General features: G+C 40.2%; 1 protein-coding gene across 4 annotated transcripts; it reads left to right on the top strand.

Moving 5' to 3' along the window:
* Nucleotides 1-4,126: 4,126 nt before the first annotated feature.
* Nucleotides 4,127-11,013, top strand: LOC106400882 (protein SUPPRESSOR OF QUENCHING 1, chloroplastic). Of its 4 annotated transcripts, none has more exons than XM_013841280.3 (27): nt 4,127-5,125; nt 5,200-5,300; nt 5,414-5,470; nt 5,553-5,647; nt 5,742-5,841; nt 5,989-6,047; nt 6,228-6,352; nt 6,608-6,656; nt 6,850-6,937; nt 7,022-7,100; nt 7,198-7,249; nt 7,341-7,416; nt 7,487-7,597; nt 7,710-7,805; nt 8,006-8,128; nt 8,216-8,413; nt 8,501-8,670; nt 8,746-8,839; nt 8,940-9,097; nt 9,179-9,228; nt 9,308-9,429; nt 9,571-9,678; nt 9,749-9,841; nt 9,935-9,971; nt 10,050-10,300; nt 10,376-10,525; nt 10,668-11,013. In XM_013841280.3, the coding sequence occupies exons 1-27, from the start codon at nt 4,756-4,758 to the stop codon at nt 10,827-10,829; spliced, it is 3,174 nt and encodes a 1,057-aa protein (XP_013696734.1). In that variant the 5' UTR covers nt 4,127-4,755; the 3' UTR covers nt 10,830-11,013. The 4 variants fall into 4 exon arrangements, with proteins under 4 accessions (XP_013696734.1, XP_013696733.1, XP_022564217.1 ...); XM_013841279.3 differs by having other exon boundaries at nt 10,662-11,013; XM_022708496.2 differs by having other exon boundaries at nt 5,742-5,862.
* The last annotated feature ends 315 nt before the right edge of the window (nt 11,014-11,328 follow it).

The raw sequence follows: 11,328 nt of genomic DNA, 5'->3' as shown, positions 1-11,328 counted from the left end.
GGTAACATCTGTCCCCCTAGGCATGCACCACATCTCCGAAGCAGTTCAGTATAACTATAATATACAGCAGGGTGGTCATGGAAATCATATGATTCCAGTTCTGAAAACGTACCACAACGTACATCTATAGTGACCCTATCTGCCATGTACCTGAAACCGCTAAACATTGTATAACAGGCGTTACATTGAAAAGCTTCGTAGGAATCCATGTCGGGAGCATATAGTTTGAACTGTCTGTTGTGAAACGGAAGTCGTTTTTTCAATGGAAGATTCGCGCATGTCTCGTGGAGGATGAAATCACATTGCTCACAGCTGTATATGGGATCAGAATGGACAGGAAAGACGCATGCTTCACATCTTGTTTTTTTCATCACGAGTACTTGTACCATCACTCTCTAGTCGAAGAATATGCTTTTTGTGGCTGAAATGCTTTATCAAGTTATCACCCACCTCCTCGAACGGAGGAATAACTTCTTCTTCAGGGATCCCTTGTAGCTCGACTCCATCCCACACTCTGTGTTTTGTTGGGCATGACGAATGAACAACAAAATCAGGGCAAGTGGAGCAAGTATAACCTCCGCAGTACTGGTTAACACTTTGGTGACAGACTCCACATTTCAGATTTGAAAGTTTGAAGAAAGAAGATGTTGAAATGTTATTTCTTATTTCTTGATTCTTAAGCTTTTACATTGAGGAATACTTTGCTTAAATAGAGAAATGGGAAAACCCTAGAGACTACACAGATGTCATCATCCTTCTTCTTCTAGTGATCCAAGGGCTGAGAAGGCATTGCTCAAGACAGGACCACATGGTTTCGTACATGACATCATAATCTGCTTTCCCCTTCTCTTTTCCTCTCTTGCTCTTGTTGTTTCTTTGTCGTCAAGTGACATAACCGTTGGAGGAGGAGGTTGTTGATTCTGAATGGGCTTGATCTGTTGGGCTTCGAGAGACTTGGGCTTATCTGAACTGATCTGGCTTATACCCCCTCTCAAACTAGGCGTGGGAGGCACGTCAACGCCGAGTTTGAAGTGAAGACTGCAAAATGAAGCCGTTGGAAGAGATTTCGTAAAAATGTCTGCCAACTAAAGCTGAGCCGGAATGTGTTTCACCACCAACGCCCCCAATGCCACTCTTTCTCTGACGTAGTGATAATCAGTCTCAAAATGCTTGGTTCTTTTGTGAAAGGCGGGATTAGCGGTCAAGTAGATTGATGATAGATTATCTCCAAACAACTGAGGCGTCATGGGTAAAGATATACCCAACTCACGTAAGAGCATACTGAGCCAAGCCAATTCTGAAGCAATTTCTGATAATGATCTGTACTCTGCCTCAGTGGAACTCTTTGAAACCGTTGGCTGTTTCTTTGATGACCAAGAAATGAGGTTTTGTCCGAGTAAAGTGCAGAAACGTCCTGTGGATCTTCGGGTATCCTGACACCCAGCACAGTCGCTATCGCTGTAAGCACAGAGAGTACAATCTGTATCAAGAACCAACATCAGTCCCATTGAGACCGTTCCTTTAACGTAGTGTAGAATCCTTTTGAGGTTTGTGAAATCTGAAACAGATGGAGCATGCATTTTTTGGCACACATAGTTGACTGCAAACTGGATATCAGGTCTTGTGAGGGTTAGATATTGCAGTTTTCCAGCCAACTTCCTGAAGAACTGAGTGTTGTAGAAGAGCTGATCTTGATAAGGAACATTGTTTAGTTGCAGAGGCAGAGGAGTAGCTATCGGAGAACAATTTTCCATGCCTGCAACTCTTAGAAGATCCACTGCATACTGTTCTTGAGACAGAAACATTCCTTTATCATGTGTGGTTACCTGGATTCCCAGAAAGTAGTGGAGCTTGCCAAGATCTTTCATGCGGAACTTGGAGTTCAACTCATTAAGGAACTTTGTCATGAATTCACCACCTCCGTCGCATTGGAAGATACCGATCTTCTGTGACAACTGATTCTCAACCAACTTCTGAAACCCCATGAATATATTGAAGAAGTCTGATTTGGTTTTCAAAGGATACATCCAGCAGAAACGAGAGAAGTTGTCAATGAAAATAACATAAAATCGGAATCCTTGATTAGAAGTAACAGGAGATGGACCCCAGAGATCACAATGAACTCTCTCTAGAGGTCGAGAAGCAACAAAATAAGACTCAACAAACGGTAACCTACAACTTTTCCCTAGTTGGCATGACTCACACATCCGCAGAGTGCTTTTATTAACCGAAACAAACTCGTTCTGACTGAGATACTTGAGTGTCTGATCTTGAGGGTGTCCCAACCTCCTATGCCATACTTCATCACTTGCTGCTTTCTGTCTTGTTGAGTAGTTGACTTGTGGCTTCGGAGACTTGAGACTGTAGAGACCGTCACGGGTGTTTCCTTGTTTCAACAGATTTCGAGTTGCCTTGTCCTTAACATACACGCGATCAGAGTCAAATTCAAACGAGCAAGGATAATCATGTGTAAGTTTTGACACTGATAAAAGCGACTTTGTTATCCCTGGACACACTAGCACATCCTTAAGAGGCAGTGACGTACCTGAGGTGGATGCTATATCAGCTGATCCAACATGAGTAATAGGCAAGAAGTTCCCATCTCCAAGGAGAACCGCATCATTTCCTCTATATGGCTGAGTGTAGGCTAGATGTTGTGGAGAGTTTGTTATGTGAGAGGTAGCTCCAGAATCAGCAAACCACTCAGCACCAGCACTGTCAGACACATCAGTAATGCGCATAGCAGCCAAAGCAACATGAGGATCTCAAAGCGTTGTTGAACCTATGCCAGCATCTCAAAGCAGAGTGACCAAATCGTCCGCAAATCTGACAAGAAGGTCTGTCATCGGAGGAAACGGATGAAGCAGGTGAGACAGACCGAGACCCTGATGAAGAATACAGCTGCTGATGAAACCCTCTTCCTCTGGTAGAGAAAGAACCTCGACCTCTGTTAGATCCAAACCTCCTATTTGACTGACCTCTACCTCTTGTGTTATAATAGGCCGCCTGATAGTTGGACCTTTCAGCGTTGAAAGCAAGGTGTGGAGAGACATCAGTAGGAGCGTTGTACCTCTGGATGCGAGAGTCGTAGCTCTGAATCCTCGGAATCATGTCCTCCAAGGTGGGGTCAGGCAACATGTCAATAGAACCCTCAATACTTGTTATGAGAGGTTCATAATCTTTTCCCAAACCTTGAAGAGCAGCAAAAATCTTCATCCTTTCCGAAACCGGACTTCCAATGGAGGTAAGCTGGTCGCACACGTGTTTGAGCTCGGTGAGGTACTCTGTCATGGGTCTCTGTTGTTTTGCTATCGTCTGGAGCTTGCGCTGAAGCTCAAACAGTCTTGACGAGGTAGGACGGTTGTAGTGTTGACCCAACGTAAACCAGATCTCTTGAGAGGTTTCACAGGAGACCACCAAACTCTATATGTCTTCTGAAAATGAACCCAACAGCCAAGATTTGATGACCTGGTCTGTCTGGAACCATGTGTAGTAGTCGGGGTTTGTAACGGGAGTTGATGTGCCGTTGATACCCGGAACCGTAAGAGTTGCCGGAGGTCATGGCTTTTCTCCTGTAACAAACCCTAGCAACCGTTGTCCGTTGAGAAAGGCTTCAAATTGATTCTTCCACAGCAAGTAGTTTCTCTCCGTAAGCTTGACAGTAACTGAGTTTACTATTTTTAGTGAAGGAGGTGTGTAGATTTCAAGAGCTTCCATGGCTCTGATACCATGAAAGTTTGAAGAAAGAAGATGTTGAAATGTTATTTCTTATTTCTTGATTCTTAAGCTTTTACATTGAGGAACACTTTGCTTAAATAGAGAAATGGGAAAACCCTAGAGACTACACAGATGTCATCATCCTTCTTCTTCTAGTGATCCAAGGGCTGAGAAGACATTGCTCAAGACAGGACCACACGGTTTCGTACATGACATCATAATCTGCTTTCCCCTTCTCTTTTCCTCTCTTGCTCTTGTTGTTTCTTTGTCGTCAAGTGACATAACGGTTGGAGGAGGAGGTTGTTGATTCTGAATGGGCTTGATCTGTTGGGTTTTGAGAGACTTGGGCTTATCTGAACTGATCTGGCTTATAAGATTCCCCCGGTGCCCAATATGATCAGTGAGAGAGATGCGGTGATCGTGGCGGTTGATGTTTATGACGCTAGGCAAGTCAATGCAATCTCGATGAACTAAGAAACTGCACTGAATACACGAATAAGGACTTCGATCGCCTTGCATCCCACAAACATTACAAGTAAACGAGACTCGTCTTGCCAAGAGGGAGAGCTTATGCCTGTGGGCTTGGTATGTTCGACAGTGAGTGGTGGAGGATTCCTCTTGCAGTCAATACATATGCTGAAGTGGTTCATTTGGAACAATGATAAAGCACATGCTCATATTTTTTTCCGCACAGAATACATGTCTTCTCAGCGTTTTCTGGAAGTGATTCAGATGTGAAGAACTCAAGAATATGACTTGAATGAGACGAATGGTTAACCTCTCTTGACTGATCCACGCATTCCAAGTGAAAATCATCTTTGCAAGTAAGGCATTCATAAGTAAATCCTCCAACAATAAAATTCTTGCATATTTTACAAGTATTCATGTTCTTTGGCTTTCTATATTTTCATTGGCACTATAATGTCGTCCATATTCGGATAAACTAACACCCGCCACAAAAAAAAAAAACCCAAGACTATCAGATTTAAATGATATCCAAAAAAAAAAAACGCTAAACACACAAAACACAAAACACTAATGGCTTTGAAACTCTGCTCCTCATCCTCCTCACCTTCACTTTTCTTCCAATCATCAAGGAGATCTTCTTCTTCTTCTTCTCTTAATCCAATTAGATCAAAACCCGCGACAAGATCACCATCTTACTTTCCAGGATTCCGCTGTGTCTCTCCGGCTCGTTTACCGTCATTCAAAGTGAGTGTTGCCGCGGAGAGCCCGGCATCGACGACGACAGAGGCGGATGATTGGGGGAAGGTATCCGCGGTGCTATTCGATATGGACGGCGTGCTTTGCAACAGCGAGGATCTCTCGAGACGAGCCGCAGTGGATGTCTTCACAGAGATGGGAGTTGAAGTCACTGTTGATGATTTCGTCCCTTTCATGGGAACAGGTAAAAAAAGAGAGGAAAATAGACTTTTTAAAAATGAATAATTGATTTTGGTTTTGGCTGTTATTCACACACAGGTGAAGCTAAGTTCTTAGGAGGTGTTGCTTCTGTTAAAGGAGTACAAGGGTTTGATCCTGACGCAGCTAAAAAGCGCTTCTTTGAGATTTATCTCGACAAGGTAAAAAAATGATTTAAGAGAATGTGACCCAAAAAACTCAAGCTTTTTTGTTTGTTGTGTGATTCTTGTTTTCTTTTTTTTTTTTTTTGTCTTTCTATTGATTATATATATAGTACGCGAAGCCAGAGTCTGGAATTGGATTTCCAGGAGCACTAGAGCTTGTTACTGAGGTGAGGAATCACTATTGGCTATTTATTTGTTTTAGGCTCTCTGGTGATTAATGATTTGCTGTCAATCTCTTGAATGAGACAGTGTAAGAACAGAGGTCTCAAAGTCGCTGTTGCCTCTAGCGCCGACCGTGTCAAAGTTGATGCTAACCTTGCTGCCGCTGGTTTGTCTTTGTCCATGTAAAGATCATTACAACTTTTGTGATGTCTTTTGTAATCATTTCCTAATTGCTGTGTGGGAATAGTCACCAATTTATTTGTACCCATCTTTCAGGTTTGATGCAATTGTATCAGCAGACGCATTTGAGAACTTGAAACCAGCTCCAGATATTTTCTTGGCTGCTTCCAAGATCTTGGGTGTGCCCACAAGCGAGGTGATACCAACTTATTTATATGTAATTCATATCCAAACGAGGCTCTGTTGAAACTTTTACTGCTAAAATACTCTCATTAAGTTTACTTCTTCTAATTAGAGCCTTACAGATCTTCAGAAGTGATTTGTTATGTACATTTTTTTGCAGTGTATTGTTATTGAAGATGCACTTGCTGGAGTCCAGGCTGCTCAAGCTGCAAACATGAGGTATTTTATGTGTTATTAGCATACAAATAAAGTTGAGTAGCTTCAAGATGTCTCTGTAGAATTTCATGATAAGTGTTCAATGTTAGATGCATCCTTTGATCTGTCATTGTCAAATCCATCTACTAGCTTTCTCCGCTCTGGATTTGGATCATTCTCAAATTCATTTTCTAAAATTTGCAGATGCATAGCTGTGAAAACTACTTTATCTGAAGCAATTCTTAAGGATGCTGGTCCATCAATCATCCGAGACGATATCGGAAACATATCAATCAATGACATTCTCACTGGTGGCTCTGATTCTACCAGTATGTAGCCTCAAAGCAATTCGTTGCAAAACACTCTGTTTCTGGTGTATTTATTTCTCCATTGTTGTACCTTTTCAAAATTTTCTTGAATAAAGGAACCTTCCTTGTAATGAGATTACTTTTGACATATCGAATTAAAAATGTTTAGCACTTTATTTTCTACCGGTAGATATCTCTAGGCTATTAGATTTATCATTCTCTAATTCCATATTTTTTTCTACTTTTCCTTTTTTACATGTTTGAGTACTTACGCAGGAAAACAACATCAAGAGAACACTGCCAGCGACAAAACCAATAACAACGGGTAAGTTTGGGATTTATACTTGTAATATGCAAACAATCTGTTAGAGAAAAAAAAGTCTATGGTTACAGTGTTAATATCGAGGCAATTTTTTTATATATACCTGATGGACTAGACATCATTAGAGAATGGAACAAATGATATGGCATGTGGAAATTTTCATATACTAGAGGTTGCAGATGCAATGTTCCAACAGGTTTCAGGGTTCTCGTCGAGATATATTGAGGTATGGGAGTCTTGGAATTGCTCTTTCTTGTGTCTACTTCGCCGCCAACAACTGGAAGGTAAAAAACACTGAAGAAGACTATTTTTTTTTTTGTGTTCAAAGCTTTTATTAATTCTTACGGAGTTGCTTATTTTAAGTATAGGCAATGCAATATGCTTCTCCACAAGCTTTGTGGAACGCATTGGTTGGAACAAAAAGCCCTTCTTTTACACAGAACCAAGGTTTGACCTTTTGTCTATATTTCCACTGACACTTTTTTTCTTTCTATGGTAGCGTATAATGAAAGGCACCTAACTTTTTTTTGTGCGTACCATGTAGGTGAAGGGAGAGTCCAACAGTTCGTGGATTACATTGCCGATCTTGAGAGCAAGTAAGAATAACTATCTGATAAGTATCCAGTCTAATGTAAATGGTAATCCTAGAGTTCAGTTTCCCAGTTAACCTCTTATTTTGCTGTGTAGGCAAACAGCTACAACTGTTCCAGAATTCCCATCTAAACTCGATTGGCTAAACACTGCCCCTCTCCAGTTTCGCCGGGTAAGTTCTCATCTAAAGTTATATAAATTGTTAATGAACAAAGGGAGCATCACATGCTTCTTGTGAGCAGGATCTGAAAGGGAAAGTGGTGGTACTTGATTTTTGGACTTACTGCTGCATAAACTGTATGCATGTATTACCAGATCTTGAGTTTCTTGAAAAGAAGTATGCAGACAAGCCAGTGAGTCTTTTTTACCATAATCTGATCTCCAAAAAACAAAGAAAAATCAAATTTCACCAGGGGATTACCAAAGCTTCAACCTATGTTTTTTTTCTTTTCTGCTCTTCTGTAGTTTACTGTTGTGGGTGTACACTCGGCTAAGTTCGACAACGAGAAGGACTCAGAAGCCATACGAAGTGCAGTTCTACGCTATGATATCAGTCACCCGGTACTTTTCATACTCAAAAGTTTGAATATTTCTTTGTTTGTTTGTTAACGGACTATTCTGTGATTGGATCACATTTATTTATTGGAAAGATGTTAGCTGGTCATAATTCTCGCAGTTTATGGTGCAACCAGTGTAGATAGTCCTTCGGTGTTCTCTCTTTGGCCTAAGCTGATGCTTAATTTATCTCATTTTAACAACAGGTTGTGAACGATGGAGACATGTACATGTGGAGAGAGCTGGGCATCAACTCGTGGCCGACATTTGCTGTTGTCTCACCAAATGGTAAAGTCATTGCACAGATTGCCGGAGAAAGTCACCGCAAAGTAACATTCTTTTATCTCTTTATATGAATCAAATGTGCTTTGCGCCAAAATACTCATTTGTCTCCTCAATGATGCTCTACTCTTAAGGACCTTGATGACTTGGTGGCAGCAGCTTTAATATACTATGGTGGGAAGAATGTTTTAGATAGTACTCCGCTTCCTACACGTTTGGAGAAAGATAATGATCCGCGCTTGGCCGCGTCTCCATTGAAATTCCCAGGGAAGCTGGCCATTGATACTCTTAACAACAGGCTGTTTATCTCAGACAGTAACCATAACCGCATTGTATGTCCTTGACACTCTTTATCTAAACCCTTGTTATATATATATCATCCTGTTTGTCTAATATCAGCACTCTGTGGTCATTTTTAGATCGTAACTGATCTTGACGGAAATTTCATCGTCCAAATCGGTAGTACCGGAGAAGAAGGTTTCCGTGATGGTTCCTTTGAAGATGCTGCATTCAATCGTCCTCAGGGACTTGCTTATAATGCAAAGAAGAATATTCTTTATGTTGCTGACACCGAGAATCATGCTTTGAGGTATAACACAAACAAGAATCTCAAGTTTTGAGTGTAGAGATCTTAATTTGGAGTTTCAATGATTGTTCATCTTAGGGAGATTGATTTTGTCAACGAGAGAGTAGAGACTCTGGCTGGTAATGGAACTAAAGGATCAGATTACCAAGGTGGAAGAAAAGGAACCTCACAGGCAAGAAACTTGATTCCGCGTATGTTTTTAATTATTCTGAGAGATCAAAGAGTAAGCAAAAAGTGCGTGTGTTTTTTTTTTTTGATTTTTAATATTCCAGCTTCTGAATTCTCCCTGGGATGTATGCTATGAGCCAGTGAAAGAGAAGGTCTACGTTGCAATGGCGGGTCAGCACCAGATTTGGGAATACAATGTGCTTGATGGTGTTACTAAAGTTTTCAGTGGAAATGGCTATGAAAGAAACCTTAACGGTTCTACGTATGTATATACAGTTAGCCGTTTGAATTACTTGACCCCTTGTTTGCTTCCTTTTAATGGTATTATTTTCCGTTGTTGCAGCCCTCAAACGACATCGTTTGCTCAGCCTTCAGGAATCTCATTAGGCCCTGGTAATGACAATAAACTTTTCACTTTAAACTGTTTCAAAGCCAACAAGGAATGAAAATTATTGCATACTGCAACTGTCAGATTTGAAGGAAGCATATATTGCGGATAGCGAGAGCAGTTCTATTCGTGCCCTTGATCTTCAAACTGGAGGATCAAGATTGCTCGCTGGTGGTGATCCTTATTTCTCTGAGAATCTTTTCAAGGTAACTACTTGATTCATTTTCTCCTAATATCTTTGGTTTTAATGTATTGTAGAAAAGTTTTATCATCCATTTTTAACTGTTACTGTTTCTACAACTTAAATGTTACATTAGAGTCTCTAACATGCACTAAGACTTGAACAGTTTGGAGATAATGACGGTGTGGGAGCAGAAGTGCTCCTGCAACATCCACTTGGTGTGTTATGCGCAAAGGATGGTCAAATATATCTAGCTGATAGTTACAACCACAAGGTAAATCTAATTTGGCATGTCTAAGGACTGTTCATGATCTTAACTCAATGTTCAAAACACTCATGTGTAGATTAAGAAGCTGGACCCTGTGACCAAACGTGTTGTTACTATCGCTGGGACAGGAAAAGCTGGTTTCAAAGATGGGAAGGTTATGGTTGCTCAGGTCTGATCTAGGTTTTACTACAGTATTGTACATTGATCAAACAGAAAGACTGTTTCATTATTTTTACACGTTTGTTTCCATTGCATGTTTCAGCTTTCAGAGCCTGCAGGACTGGCCCTAACTGAAAACGGTAACTTTCTAGTCCCTTTTAACAGTTTTTACAATCAAGTGCTAATGCTGTTTGCCTTGCCTATACTGTTTTTTTCAGGGAGGCTTTTCGTTGCGGATACAAACAATAGTCTTATACGATACATAGATTTGAACAACAAAGAAGACGTAGAGATTCGTACACTGGAGTTAAAAGGCGTTCAACCGCCAATGCCGAAGGCGAAATCATTGAAACGTTTGAGGAAACGTGCCTCGGCTGATACAAAGATTGTCACAGTGGATGCTGTTACATCTCGGGAAGGAGATTTGAATCTTAAAATCTCATTACCAGATGGCTACCATTTCTCTAAGGTTGGCAATCTCTTCTTCCTTATATCCTATTTACATATACAATGCTTCGAAAAGACACTGCTTGGTTGTGCACAGGAAGCGCGGAGTAAGTTTGTGGTTGATGTGGAGCCTGAAGATGCAGTAACGGTCGATCCACTGGAAGGAGTTCTTGGCCCTGAAGGTTCTACGGTGCTTCATTATAGACAATCTTCAACTTCTGCTTCTATTGGGAAAATCAGTTGCAAGGTTTATATTTCAATATCATTGGTTTATCTAAAATTAGTTTGTTTTATAATGGTATGTGTCTTTTTGCAGTATAAAACAAGCGGTTTTAATTATTTTTAATGAAAAGTTTTGCAAACATATTTAATGAAAATGGTAGTTGCAGGTGTACTATTGCAAAGAAGACGAGGTTTGCTTGTACCAGTCTGTTCAGTTTGAGGTACCTTTCAAGATGGAATCAGAATCATCTTCTTCTCAGGTGATCGCATTCACCGTTAAACCTAGAGCATCAGAAACCGGCGGATTACAGCTTCAAGCTACTAGCTAAATCACTTTAATGATCAGGATCATGATATGATAAAAGTTAAATAATTATTTTGGGTTTATTTTTGACCAATGCTGAAATACCGAACTTGTTCAAAGTAAAGAATAGACTTTCCAAATATTGTGTTAATTAAATTCCTAAACAATGCTGTTTTTTTTTTTTCTGAAAGAATGAACAATTTGTATTTCATCTCAAATCCGTTAAAGATCAACAATCTTGAAAACTATCAAAACACACAATCATGTTTCAAAAGTTATTGTCCTAATCCTAATATCATGATGCCTCTGAAAAAATAATAAAAGTATCTGCAAAACTGAAAAAGATCAGAACATAGAAATGTCAAAACAGGAAAAGGGGGTTCAGATTAAAGTGGCCACATGATGAAATTGGTTGTTGTTAATTAGCTTTGTGAGTAGCCTTATTGAGCGAATCATATAGACTTTCACATTAGATGGATTGAAAACAGGAGCCAAAGTTTTCTCTTGACATAATGATGATTATG

The sequence above is a fragment of the Brassica napus genome, chromosome C9, assembly GCF_020379485.1.
Source record: "Brassica napus cultivar Da-Ae chromosome C9, Da-Ae, whole genome shotgun sequence".
Lineage (NCBI taxonomy): Eukaryota > Viridiplantae > Streptophyta > Magnoliopsida > Brassicales > Brassicaceae > Brassica > Brassica napus.
Note: the sequence above shows the minus strand (reverse complement) of the source record. Positions and strands in the feature narration are given on the sequence as shown.